Source organism: Zea mays, chromosome 5 (genome assembly GCF_902167145.1).
Source record: "Zea mays cultivar B73 chromosome 5, Zm-B73-REFERENCE-NAM-5.0, whole genome shotgun sequence".
NCBI classification, from domain to species: domain Eukaryota; kingdom Viridiplantae; phylum Streptophyta; class Magnoliopsida; order Poales; family Poaceae; genus Zea; species Zea mays.
In genome coordinates this window covers 16863103-16877934 of record NC_050100.1, presented here as the reverse complement: position 1 = coordinate 16877934, position 14832 = coordinate 16863103, and the positions used below count along the sequence as shown (strand labels likewise).

The following is a 14832-nucleotide window of genomic DNA, read 5'->3' as shown; positions in this document are numbered from 1 at the left end:
ACAATTCGTTTTGAATGAATCTGCTGCTGGCTGCTGAGTAGTCGGACATAGAGAATCCTTCTAGACACAGCGACGTGCCGGTGCCCCAGCAATTCATTGTGGCATTTCGCAGCCCACATCAACCCCTTCACACGAACCAGATCAGAAAAGCCACTACTGCTTTCTCTCTCTCTCTCTCACACACACACACAGACACAAATAAAAAGAAATCAGTAGTTCGATTTCTCCTCTCACCTTTACACATATCTCCGTATTTACAAATTAGGTTGTTGATGTAGGCTGTACGCACCTGCTGGTTTGCTACTCGATCCTATATATCGTCCAATCCTATCTGACCTCTCGACATCTGGTCCTTGATTACTCGTCCTTTTTGCTTGGTGCCTGTGTATATCGTCGCCCCGGCCGCTTGAGCTAGCTTCCTCTAGTGCTCGCTCTCGTCGTCGATCGGTTGTTTGCATAGCCCACGGCGAGCCGAAGCAATGTCGTCGGCGCCCCTGCAGATCGCGCCGGTGCCGGAGCATGTGTGCTACGTGCACTGCAACTTCTGCAACACAATTCTCGCGGTAAACAACCCCATCTGATCTCATCTCTCTGTTTGTTCCCCTCCCTCCTTTGAATTCCCAGTTCTCGATCGGCATGCATGCCTCTGAAGTGCAGATCTACAAAAGGGAGATGCACATGAAATGATTGGCTGCGCGCGCGCATGCATCATACAGTTTATTTTGTAGGATTTGGCTGTCCCTCTTGCTGGATTTCATCTTCTTCTTCTTTACTTTTTTTGCTCTAAATTGTTTTGTAAAGGTTGAATGAAATTTCTGAATCACTCCCGTCCCTTGTCGTCCTAGCTTCAATAATCGTTATTTTCGGCCGGCCGGAGTGCGTTATTGAATTCTTACTTTTCTTTTCAACTTGATCTGAAGCTCGATCTCTTCTCTTGTACCTTTCCAATTTGACTGCTATACTCTTTCACCATGGATATGCATGGGAGGAGAAGTGGTAAAGGTCAGCAGACATATTGAAATTTGGGGTGCTTCTCGCGCCTTTTCCTCTGATCAAATCTTGGGAACAACGTGATTAATAGCTGTCTAGCTTAGAGGAAACTACTAGCTAGTGAGCAACAGGCGCAGGTGCTTACTCCACTACATATACATGCACACATGCGCATACTTCCTTTTGAATATGGTTTTTTGATAATTCCATATATACTCGCAAAATTTTCAAGCATTCTCGCCTTCTGTAGGAAATTATCATCATTGTTGAGAGTGAGAGGTGGTCTATTAGATCTCAAGTATAGCAAATTTAGATTATTCGTTTGCCTGGTGTGTATGCATCATGCATGATGTATAGCTTCGTGCATAACCAGTCCCGTGCTTTAGTTTCAGGTACTACTTAAAACACAATATATCGGGCGTTAGATCTACGCATTAATTTCCTACCTGAACTGCAACAAAGGGCGCATGCAATAATAACTGTTAAGTCGATAAAAAATTTAGTATGTGTAACCTGTTATTACGTGGATATGTAATTTTTATGTTCTATAATAATTAATAAACCATGTGTTATTACCCTCCTCGTCCTCCTCACATAAAGCTAAGCCGTGATATACTAGTAATATATATGGGCCAATTATATCTGCTGTAAAACGTTGCTACTTTTTATTCATGGAACAAAAAAAAAATCCATTATGGAGAAGTTTAAGGAGTGCTCTAAATTAAGATCAAAACCATTTACTGGAATAATAGAGGAAGAACGTAACAATGTACTGAAGCAGTATACATGTATAATGTGTTTGGTTTAAGGAATAAAGTAATCTATCTTCTTCTCACTCCTCACTTTTTTATTTGGTTTGTGGAATAGAATGGGTTGATCCATCACCACCTCATTCCTTATAAGCTAATAATTAGTATATACATGAGGAGTGAGTTGATTCCACCAAAATTGATGGAATAAACTTATGATGCATCATCTCATGAAGCATAGAGTGACTCCACAAACCAAACACACCCGTATATAGTGTACTGCAGGCCTGCAGGGTGACTTCATCCCGATACAAAATTCAAATAATTCCCTATTTTTTCCGATAAAGGAAGCATTTATTTAAACACCAAGTACGATACATGCATCAAATTGCATTGTATAGAATTTATGCTTAGAATTTATCCATACATCGACGAGTACAGATTTCTTCTTGTATTGTACAGCATATAGTCAAGTACAGGATCTAATTCGGCATGCATGCTGAGCTCTTGCATGAAATGGCCTATTCTATCATTCACACGTTATGTTCCGTTCTCTCTACGCTTGAACGTAATACCCAATGTCTTTTAGTAATGGTAGGGATCCTACACTGAATACTCAATCAAACACAAATGTGTAATGCTAATAGTGTGTGTCATATATACTATGGGTCTTGCATTAGCCTCAGCCTAGCTACATTAGAGTGTTGATGCAGCATAACCCGGCCAAGCTAGTACTGTAACGTATGCAATGTCCCTGATATCAGTTTTCTTAATTTCTGCATAGGCAATAAGCCGCTTTTAGTGACACTTTGTTTGGCTGTTTACATTTTGTTGCATGTATGCAATGCACAAGTTTAGATACATGCCTGCTAAATTAATACATGCAACCAGTGCAGTGAGACACTATAGTAGCTAAGAGCAAGATCATATCTTTCGCAAGAGATCTTGCCTTGGCTGAAGTATGAAGAAGTGGCAGTACTTTTTTTGCAACTCCAATGCCATCTCTCTCTCTCTCTCTCCCCTTAGCCAATGCAAAGATAAAAAGGAAGTCGATCGATCTTTGTTGAATCCCCTGCATGACCCCACTAATATATGCAAAACATATTGCACATGCCCGTGTGCCAAAGTGGCTCCTGCATGAATTGTCACTGTCTCCTGCGTCTTTCTGATCCCTCTAAACTCTGCCCAAATATATTCTTTCGGTGCCGTTTTTGTGTGCACAGCATGTGTCAGAGACGGCGGTCGATATGAGCAAATGCATATATGCATGGATTATTATGAGTACGTACGTTCTCTATAAAATCAGATCACACATCGCATCACATGCACGCATTGTATAGCTAGCTAGAGCAGCTAGGCGTCACAACAGCTCCCATCATGTGACAGATTTCACCTCGTCCGCTCATGCATGGAGCACGTACGCACAATCATTTGTAGTAGGGCACTTGTTCAATCCTAGCTTAAGATCGTCTCATGGGACGACGGAGTTTGTGCGCACAAAAAAAAAAAAAAGGCCAGCGCGCGTGAGTGAGGACGAATCAAACAAAGTATGGCTGGCACAGAGTACTGATGTGCACTGCACCAACAGTTTTGGTGCAAATGAAAATACTGTTAATAGATGGAAAGAGAAAGGGAATGAACCAGTACGTGTTTGTTTACTACTGGGAAAATAAATAAAATTAAAAGAGTGGCCCACTTGTAGTAGTGGTCTCTGCTCAGGCTCAGCAGCAGCAGAGCGCTGATAAAAGTCATGGAGCAACAGTTTCGCAGGCAGCCATGGGTAACAGGAAAAGGGAAAGAGAGAGAAGGCGGTTCTCCACCATGCTTTGTGCTGTGCAAAAAGGAAAAGCCACAGTTACATATAGCTTTGTTTGGTGCGTTATTATATTTGTATATTCATGCATGCATCTGCAGAAGTCGATCGACGCTCGATCCTTGTTCAGAAAGTATATATATATATATATATATATATATATATATATATATATATATATATATATATATATATATATATATATATATATATATATATATATATATATATATATATATATATATATGTGTGTGTGTGTGTGTGTGTGTGTGTGTGTGTGTGTGTGTGTGGGGCATTCTTTTTAGTTTAGTTTTGTACATGTGTGTTTGTTCTTCGAAAGCATGCTTCATTCTCCTTCGTCAAATCTGCAGGTCAGTGTCCCGAGTCACAGCATGCTGAACATCGTCACAGTCCGTTGTGGGCACTGCACTAGCCTGCTGTCGGTGAACTTGAGAGGACTCATCCAATCACTTCCTGTCCAGAACCACCACTACTCCCAGCAGCAGGTTGGAATTAGTGTGAAATAATATATAGAAACACACTATATATACTAATTAGTAGTCGTCGTCCGTGCAATGCATGATCTGTGTGTGCATGAAATATATGAAGAGACACAGTCCTGCTAGTTCTAAACTCCTTCTAAGCTAGAAGAGCTAATACATACAAACCCTTTTAATTGCCGTTGATTTGCTTCAAAATTAATTGTAACAATAATTCATGTCTGCAAAGTTCAGAGAAACGTATAGCTAGCTGGTAGTATATAGCAGATAAAAGCCACACTATATGTCAATGTGCATGCATGCATGGGTCATGTCACGTTCATCCAATGCCTTTCTACAGTAGAGACAAACCAAAGGATCTGACCAGCACTGCTGCTTTCTCACATGAAAGAGCTTTAATTTAGAGCTTGCACATGCTTCTGAACCAGATGCATATATCATCAGCCCTCGCCATGCATGACATGAACCTAGCTGCAGGGACGGTTATCTGTAGCACACTCTCTGTCCGACTGTATCTAAGGCCCTGTTTCAATCTCACGGGATAAACTTTAGCTTCCTGCTAAACTTTAGTTATATGAATTGAAGTGCTAAAGTTTAGTTTCAATTACCACCATTAGCTTTCCTGTTTAGATTACAAATGGCTAAAAGTAGCTAAAAAAAGCTGCTAAAGTTTATCTCGAGAGATTGGAACAGGGCCTAACTTTAAACCTTTCTGATGATACATACTACATGCTGGAAAAACACTATATATATGCACAGTCTCAATTATTCGCTTGAAAAAAGGAGCTTCACATTGATAACATGATCATTAATTGTTTCGATTGGCGGCAGGAGAATTTCACCGTCCAAAATATGGGTTTTACTGAAAATTACCCTGAGTACGCACCTTCGTACCGCATGCCAACGACGCTGTCAGCGAAAGGTGATCTGGATCATATGCTGCACGTGCGCGGTAAGCTTATTGATTCATACATGCATGTGTATGCTACTGCTCTATATATTCTTCTATGTTAGAACCGGCCGGTTGTATTCACTACAGATAAAGGTGATCTGACCTATTATTTGATATCTGAAGTGCTGCCCTTCCTTATTCAATAATGTGTTTCCTTGATTCCTTAACAATTTCCCGGTTGATGTCATATTAGTGTTGCAATGGGTTTACAGTAGTTCACCTTAGCCTTTTTAGTAGATCAAGAGCATATCACCTTTTGAGACAGTAAGACGCCTTTTCACTTTTTACCTATTTTACAAGAAAGTAGGTCAGAGGACCCAAGTCTTTTGCTGTAAAATTATACTTTGACTCCTTGCTCAGTTTGTTTGTGGTTGAGTTAGTAGATGAGCTAACAATAATTATTTCATCTACATAAATTAGCATGCAGACTAATATCCCAGCTTGTTTGAACCAAATAGTGAGGCATCTGCAACTAAAAGATTGAAGCCAAGTTCATGTAGTTTTCTTATCATTCTTGAGTGCTAGTCCCTTGGTGCTTGTTTTAGCCCATAGAGTGACTTCTCGAGCCTACAAATATATTTCAAAGGTCTTGTTGGATCATTGCGACTAGGAGGTTGTCTCATATACACCTCTTCTTCAAGCACCCAATGCAAAGAATGCATTCTGAATGCCTATTTGTTTCATGCTCCATATTTGAGAGATTACAAGTGATAGGATGACTCTGATTGTTGTTGGTTTGATAACTGGACAAAATGTATCAAGATAATCAATAGCATACTTTTGCTTTGTGACAAGTCTAGCTTTAAGTCTATGCACTAAATTAAACCATCAACCTTTCTCTTCACTTTGAAAACCATCTACTATCAATGAGATCTATTCCTTTCCATTATGCTTGGTAATTTTCCATTGGATATGCCATCTAACTGCCCAACAATGAGGACAGGGTCAAATGACTGTGGATTTTTTGTGATGAGTTACATGAAGTCTTATGATCACAATGCAGGTGTCATATCTTCTTTCAATCAACCAGTAAGTGACTGTGCTAACTGTTTCTATAATCCGGTTGCCATCAGTTGTACATGTTAGCTATAGACGTGTCTAATGCACGCTATGCTTTTATTGCAGGACAATTCCCGAGACCTACGTGCTCATGCCCTTCATCAACTCACATTCCATCGCATCAACAAGGTGTTGCCACTTCCATTAGATATCCAGAGATTTATGTTTGCGCGCAATTAGTGAAATATGTCAGAACTAAGCAATGGTGTGGGCAATGTACCGTACTGTGGTATTTTGGCCATTATTGTCAGTTAACAATTGTAGGAAGCTTCCTTATATGTGCTGTTTCAGAACAATTGTCATGCTACTTTGTCTTAGGGGTGTTACCCAGGTTCTTTCTGTGAACTTTAGTTGGCTGGATACTTATGGTTATGTTGCGAATATGTGAACATCATATGTTTTCACTTCTGTGTGCTTTAAATATGATCTGTTTTTATGTTCTGAAGATGTTATATGTATACCTCATTCCTTAATATTACCATCTGTTTATATGCGAGTATCATCCAGGCTATATACGATGTTTCCTACTTCAAATTATGCAACATTAGTAAGCAATATACGCTCTATTTATCAGATTTCAACAACTTTATATCTTAGATTATTCGTATCAGATACAACAGACTACTCGCGCGCCTGACTCACTGCTGTCGTTATCAACAGTACTGGTATATAGTTTACAAATTATACGATCATCCCACAAGTTATCTACGATGTTTTGTAGTTCCAGTTACGCAACATTATTAAGCAATATATGCACCATTTATTAGATTTCAATATCCACCTCTATATAAATCAGTTGCCAAACAAGCAAGGTTTATTGTAAAAAACAAATTAATCGTATCTCATACAACAGTCTAATCACTGTCTGACTCACTACTATCGAAATCATTTGCGTGTTTTTTTGATGTTGTTGTCTCATTCCAATCAGGAGCTTTACTGCCACCCTTGTTCCTAGATCCTGGAGGTCGTCCTCTCTTACGTCCAGCAAGGCTTGCCAACCTTTGTCTATTTTCCTCCATTGACAAACATGTCCTACTGTTGTGACCATCAGCAATTCCACACTTCTGACATTTCCTGGTCATTTTCTTTGTACCTTTTGCTCCCAATTTAATAACCCTTTCTTCACTCCCCTTTATTGTTCTTCCTTTGGGTTTTGAGTTACTTGGTCTTGCCAAGCTTATCCCATCGACTGCAAATTCCAGTTTCTGCAATTCAAAAGTAAATACTTCTCAGCATATAATATTATGTAGTCCAACATACAGTATTTATACCATTATTACCTTTCTGGCATTATCATTTTGTTCACTGACACCACTAACATTCATTATTGCGTGATCATGCAAATTAACCTGTAATTGACAACACATTTTGTTAAGCTCAATCATAACCCAATAACTCAAACGTATAAATCATGTATATGTATAACTGCAAATCAGTAAAGTTGTTAAAGATATTACCTCTTCTAATGGACGTATTGGTATATGTATTTGATCATTGGCCACACCTTGTTCAAGTATATTAGATACGTCTTGAATTTCCTGAAAATTTGGATGAAAGATCATTATACATCATTTACAAATAAACATTCACAACAGTACGATCCAAACCTTGTTATTTCTTTCGTCAAATTCATCATCTTTTTCGTTGTCTCTATTGGCTTCATCATCGTCCTGAGATTTTATTGTTTCACACCTCATCAATATAATATGATTAATAATATGTTACAACATACATATTAAAACAATACATACCTGTATACCATCTCCTCCACTAGTTCCACAAGTTTCCTCAATGTCTATATCTGTTTCCAAACGCGAAAGTACTTCGAGAAGCTCATCCATTACTGTTAGGGCTCTATCATTTCCTGCTTTGGATAAACTAGCATGATGCACTACTTTCATTGCCTTTTTAAGCAACATCTTCTGTCTATATGACTTAGTTTCTCCATCCTTCCCCTTCAAATTCCTATCATCTCTTGAAAACGGAACATCTTGCCTTGCAGAGGTGGTGTATCTTTGTAAAATATATTCTTTCGGTATCCGGTCAATCTGAAGATGCATAAACGCGCGTAGTACATGTACACAGAATAGCCCTATAAAACAATAACGATCTTAAGATTTTGTTTATATGTTTTCAATGTATATATTTACTATTTAGTACTCCATACCTGTATGTTCCCAATGTTTGCATTCACAAGTATACTTTCCTGCATCTTCATCAGCTGTGACTTTGAATTGGTGCTGTCCCCAAACAATTTTATTCGATCTAGTTGTATGTTGCACTACCCAATCATTTGCACCCCCTCCTTCGTCGTGCATTATCTTGAATGCGGTTGCATATTTCAAAGATTCCTGGAATCTACACATCACAGCCCTTGTGTATGCTCTTGCAACCCTTATCTCAAACATGTATAGCGTGTTCGTTTCCTTTTGACCCTGTGGCATATATAATGCAAATTAGTTTACACTTATATTAAAGTATCAATATACGACATAACAATTTTATCCTCACCATGCTTCCCACTGCTTCTTTTGACTCTTTCATCTTTCTACTGTGTAGAAGTTTCATCATTTGCTTGGCGAATTGATGAAGCGCAGTATTTGCATCGACATGTGCGCTTTTGACAAGCCTGTTCATGCTTTCGCTACGCTGTGTAGACAACATTCGACCACAATAATGATTTTTAAAAAAAGCAGGCACCCAATCCTTACGTATTCCATACAGCTTATCCAGAGTACTGTTATCGTGCAGATCAAAATCTTCAAGTAGCATTGACCATGCAGTCTCAAACTCCAACTCAGTCAAAGGATGATGTATTATAGATTGAAACCGTGTCTTAAAGTCCATTTCCTCAAATCTTGCATACAACTCGTTTAGAAAAGGCATATACCTATTTTGCACATGCCATAGACATAAACGATGTATTGTGTGTGGGAAAACCCTCTCGAGGGCTACTGGCATTGCAGGATCTTGATCTGCAAACATATATGACAAAATTGTACGAATCTTATTCCATGTTATATAAAGAAAATAATATCTAATTTAAGCCATATTTGATGTATATACATTTAATTCATTATTATCAGTCGTACCTGTCAGCATCACTCGTGGCCCTTCGGTTCCCATGCATGTTTTGAAGGCGTTGAATACACATTCAAATGTATCAACAGTTTCATCCCCCAACAATGCGAAAGCAAATATAGTGCAATGTAGGTGGTGATTTGAACCAACAAACATACCTAGTGATTTTTCATACAGATTAGTCTTATGTGTTGTGTCAAATGTAACCGCATCACCAAAATCAATGTAATCCCCTTGCTGGCTTGCATGTGACCAAAATATGCTTAAAATCTTGCCTTCTTTATCCAATTGGAAGTCAGAGAAAAATTGTGGATTATCCTTTTTGCAGGATGCAAAAAAGGATAGTAGCTTTGCCACATCATTTGCATTTCTTTCTCGTTGCTTTGCCTTTTTCCTGAAATTATTGTGAAAATTTAGCATTAGGCGGAAACAACAATCAGCAAATATCAATTATGTATATCAATCGGAACATATCATAAACTTACAGGTTATACATGTCCTGTGCTGTTACAGGCACACTCTCAGGACCACCGTGCATTTCTGATACATAATCCATAATACAATGTTGCGGGATTCGACTCTCTTGCATTGAACTTATGAACTCCATGTATTCAGGATCATGCGTCTTGTTGCATTGTAATTGATTCTTTTCGGTATCCTTTTTAAAAAATTCATGATTATGATCCAAGTGCAACAGATCAATACGCACTGATATAACTGTCTCTTTTGCATCATCATAAATTTTTTTAAGTTTCATACCGGCCTTGCATTGTGTCCGTTTCGAACTGGTACTACGTACCTTTGGGTTTGATATTCCCCTTACTGATCTTTTGCCTTCCATCGAGCAATTCAACCACTTACAATTTTTCCGTTCCCTATACTTTTTCAATGGAAATCCAACTTCATATGCATACCTACTATAAAATTTATATGCTTCATCCACCCCACTGAATGTCATACCAACTTTAGGTACTAATCTCGGATCAATTGTAACTTCCTGTGCAAAAAATATAAATTGTATCATCTATGGTACCCTACATATTTTTATGTTGTATGTAGATCATAACAATTTTCAGGCAAAAGTTTCACAGTGTATGCACAATATAAATACTGAATGTCACACCATCTCTAGCTGCCTTATACTGTATACAATTCAACGTACAATACTGAAAATTCAAATCAGTTCAATATTACTTACATGTCTCTGCAGAATCACTGGTGTGTCCTGTTCATGATCACCAATAGTACGCATAGTATTAAGGTGCTGTCCTCCTTGATTTACTGTCATCCTTGATGCCTCAAATATGGTCTGTTCATCAACCCCTGGGGCCCTCAAAGCTGCTGGTGGAGTAATTGCGTCTACAGCAGTAGCTGATTCTGTATGCGTAATTCCATCTGACGCTAACTGGTACCCTCCTTGTTCTTCTTCCTGCACCATTGTTACGATATCCAAGCATTGATTTTGTCGATGAACAGACGTCGGCGTCGCATACTCACTTATGGTCTTGTTTCCCCATGGCGCCGCCATCTTCCAGAGCAAATACGCCCTTCACCCAGCAGCGGACTATCAAATGATGCGTACTCTCCACTTTTCTGGAAGATTATGATTTTTTTCCCTGTACCAAGCGTATATCCAATATCGTGGATGCATATTTCACGGCGCATATCCATTACCCGCTGAATTTTAGGATCGTGGCCGCGCTGATCGTGGGCGCTCTGATCGGGGGAGTAACAGTCATCTATGCAATTTTATACATACATTTACGGTGTCGTAACTGTCTGTTTAAATGCGCTTCCCCCTTTTACGAGTTACACGTCACCGATCCACGTACGAACACGTGGCCCACGTTGGTTTACGCATATTTGTACAAGCTATTATACTTGCATAACTGTAGTGCATTAAAACGGGCCGCCTGGATCGATCCATTCGGTTCGACCACGTTCGGCTCGTCTGGCTGGGGCTCCGCACACCTATATGAAGCCCAGGGCTTCCATTACCATCGCCCTATATATATATATAGTATTTAGAGCCCTGGGCTCTTTTTAACTACAGGAAGCCCCAACCACCCGCTCGGTTGACCAGGCGACCATCCGGTCCACCCACTATAATGTTTACGCTTAGTTATACACAAGTTTACGCTCATGTACCATTGTATAAAACCAACCGCTCTACCTGGCCTTCCGCGCGATGGCTGAGACTAGGGTTTCAGTGGCGGCTGTTGTGCGACACGAGCGAGCACGGCGGACAAGCATCCCATAGACGAGATCCATGGCGATCGCCTCCCTGTCATCGTTCCAGAGGTGCCTCCTAGCTCAGATCTGTTCGCCCCTCGCCCTTTCCAGACTCGGTGATTCGCAGACTCGGCCAGCTGCCTAGGCACCGGCCACCGGCGTCCGGATCTCCTGCTCTGCTGCTCGCCACCACGGGGGCTCTCCGGCGTTGGCTCGACGCGGCAGTGCCCCCCGGTTACTCTGCCTCCTCGTCCGACCCCAGCGCCAGCCCCAATATCTCCTCCACGATGCCATCTCCGACACCCTCTCCTGCTCCCGCGCCATCACCGACCAAGAATCCAGCTCCGGGCATCTCTGCGTCACCGCCTGCACCGAGCTCCATTGGCCAGATGCCGACCGCCGCCTGCACCGAGGTCCATTGGCAATTCTCTGTGATTCCTCTTTCTTGTCTCTCTAGTGACGGGTGTGGATTTTGTGGAATCTACGATTGATGGGGTTACGATTTGGGGGTTTTCTGCGCTTAAGGCAGCTGGCGGGGTTCGGGAGCTTCGGATCTGGTTTGTGGATTTCCATCCGCAAGGGCTGTTTGGGGTTCCGAGGTTGTGGGTTTCTGCTGGAATATATTTTCTAACCATAGAATTTGTTTAGAGGAGTTCAGATCCATTCGTATTTGAGTCTGGATGTTTAACATCCGATACCGCATCCATATCAGAACAAATAAATCTGTTTATGATGTCGATATCCATTTGTATCCTATCCGACATAGCTAGTTGATATTATCCATATTCAAATCCGAATAGAAATCTGGAAACAAATGTAATATTAGTGATATACGATTGTGTCCGATCCATGTGCACCCTTAGCTTTATGATTTCACTGGGTTATTTGTGGGTATAGTTTCACTTATTTTTTTGTCTGGCTCCAGTTTTCTTCATTTAAGAGCAGTGCACGTATTCAGAAGCTGACTATGTAATTTCTTATATGTTGCTTTGAGGCAAATTGAACAGGGATTTGTTTTGGCTTCCAAATGGTTTGTTGGTCCTAAAATAGTCAGAATAACATGACATTTGTGCTATAGGTAATATGATCTTCTAACTCAAGTTTGCATTCAGTTTAGACTTTAGGTTATGTTAGTCATAACAAGCTTGAAAAGACATATTAACAAGGAAAGATCATATTAACAGTTCATGTTACGTTTGCAGATATGGACCTCAGTGGTTTTCTCCACATTAGGAAAGCTGGAAGAGCCTTTTGAACTCAGTTTTTTGCTAACAGTGGTGTTATGGTGAAACCGAGTTTTGTGTGTATATACCAACAGCTAAAATGTAAACACGACATTATCATAGCTGAGTACAGGAATAATTATCTTTTATATCTTATTGTAAAATCTGAAACAGTTCTCCTGTAGATGGTTAGCTTGCATTTTACGCTACAATTACCTCAGATCACTTCTTGTTGTATCTTACACCAATTTACGAAATTTCTTGATGCATTTTATGACAATCTCATGCGCTGAGAGATACATTCGATCTACATTCGTTATTATGAAACAGATGGACGATTTACGCTAAAATTCATACTCATTTACGTTGTTTTGGTTCACGATTTACGCTTAAATCCGTCCGAGCCAGAACCCGCACACGACCGGTGGCGCACGATTTTGGAGCCGTAAATTTGGGCTCCATTCGCCATTTCGAAACAGATATACGATTTATGGTAAAATTTGTGCTAATTTACAATGTTTTGGTTCACGTTTTACGCTGAAATCCATTGGAGCCAGAACCCGCGCTCAATCGGCCGCACGCGATTTTCACGCCGTAATTCAGGCCTCATTTGCTGTTACGAAACATGTATACGATTTACGCTAAATTGTGTACTCATTTACACTGTTTTAGCTCACGTTTTACGCTAAAATCTATTTGAGCCAAAACCCACGCACGATCGGACGCACGCGATTATTACGCCGTAATTTTCGGGACCCATTTATGGTTTCGAATCAGATATATGATTTACGCTAAATTTCGTACTCGTTTACGCTGTTTTGGTTCATGTTTTACACTAAAATCTTTCTGAGTCAGAACCCGATCACGATGGGACGCGCGAGATTTTTACGCCGTAATTTTCGGGCCGCATTCGCAGTTTCAAAACAGATCTATGATTTACGCTAAAATTCGTAATCATTTACGCTGTTTTTGTTTACGTTTTACGCTAAAATCTGTTCGAGTCAGAACTCGTGCCCGATGGGACGCCCGCTGGTACGGGACGTGGCTATACCTGGCTGGGGCTTCCTGGTACTAATGGAAGCCCAGGGCTTCCATTACCTCGTCCCTATATATATATATATATATATATATATATATATATATATATATATATACATCAAAGCACACACTCGTTATATCCACAAGTATGAGGGACATTCAATTCAGATCAAGCTATAGGTAGGCATTAAGTGTCTAGGCAAAGCATGCATGCGTGTAGCATCTTGTAGAACACCAAATTTTGGAGAGGATACATGAAGTAGTAGCCGACCAATCATCAAATCTTTGAGCCATATGCTGATCAATTGCCTAACAACACACACTGCTTTTGCAGACGATCAATCATATGGATCATGCATGGAGGCACAGTTCAAGTGACAAGATTACCTCACCAATCATCAATCACATTGTCGTATCCATAACATTGTAGGTTGCTTCTTCCACCATTCCCACACAGAGAAAGCATCATTGCACACACCATTTTTCCTCCTTACATGTCATAATTTTGCCATGGATCCCTCTTCTTTATGAAGAAGTCAAAACCACTCCTATAGGGTTATAATTTGGGTTGACATAAGATTGATTAGAAAATGAGCTATGTGGAATAGCTCAATGATGTTGGGGCTATGTTCTTATGGTTGACAATGAGGTTTGTCCTCCTCTCTCTATCCCATGAACAGGGAGTGACAATGAGGTTTCTCCCATCCTGGATTTTTTGTGCCATTTAGAGAGGTCAATCAATCTACTCATCGGAGTGTTTTAGTCGTATACCACATTAGCAGAAGGTAATAAATTGCAGCATTGTGGTCGGTGCCGTTCAATCAAACGTGAAATGATGAGATATAGTCTCGTATACGCTTGCCACATCTCGAGAGAATTGATTTTCTTCATCCCATATTTCCTTTATGTCACTCAAAGACCATTTAGTCCTTCGTCCACCTATATTAGTGTCTTAGTCATATACACCCTTACTACAATTAATTACGAGAAAGAAAAATCTTGTAGCTAATACAGTTCGATCAAACGAAACGAGGACAAGTAGCCATGTATGTACAAACTTACACATCTCGAAATAAGGAATTTTCTTCCTACAAATTTTCTTCTACCATTCATAGGATCTTAGTCAGCCGCTCTTAACAAAATAGCAAGTAAATCTTGTGATCGATACAATTCAACCAAAAGGAACGATAGGATT

The 14832-nt window shown here is 40.0% G+C and overlaps 2 protein-coding genes across 2 annotated transcripts; one reads left to right on the top strand and one right to left on the bottom strand.

Moving 5' to 3' along the window:
• Nucleotides 1-94: 94 nt before the first annotated feature.
• LOC103626034 (protein YABBY 2) lies at nucleotides 95-6499 on the top strand. The gene is made up of 5 exons (XM_008646418.4): nucleotides 95-563; nucleotides 3924-4058; nucleotides 4884-5004; nucleotides 5948-6033; nucleotides 6130-6499. Exons 1-5 carry the CDS (start codon nucleotides 480-482, stop codon nucleotides 6241-6243), a joined length of 540 nt encoding a protein of 179 aa, XP_008644640.2. The 5' UTR covers nucleotides 95-479; the 3' UTR covers nucleotides 6244-6499.
• Nucleotides 6500-9014: 2515 nt separating this feature from the next.
• Nucleotides 9015-10582, bottom strand: LOC118471944 (protein FAR-RED IMPAIRED RESPONSE 1-like). Its single transcript, XM_035958872.1, has 4 exons — nucleotides 10343-10582; nucleotides 9630-10141; nucleotides 9214-9538; nucleotides 9015-9038 (listed from the first exon to the last, which is right to left on the bottom strand). The coding sequence occupies exons 1-4, from the start codon at nucleotides 10580-10582 to the stop codon at nucleotides 9015-9017; spliced, it is 1101 nt and encodes a 366-aa protein (XP_035814765.1).
• Nucleotides 10583-14832: the final 4250 nt, after the last annotated feature.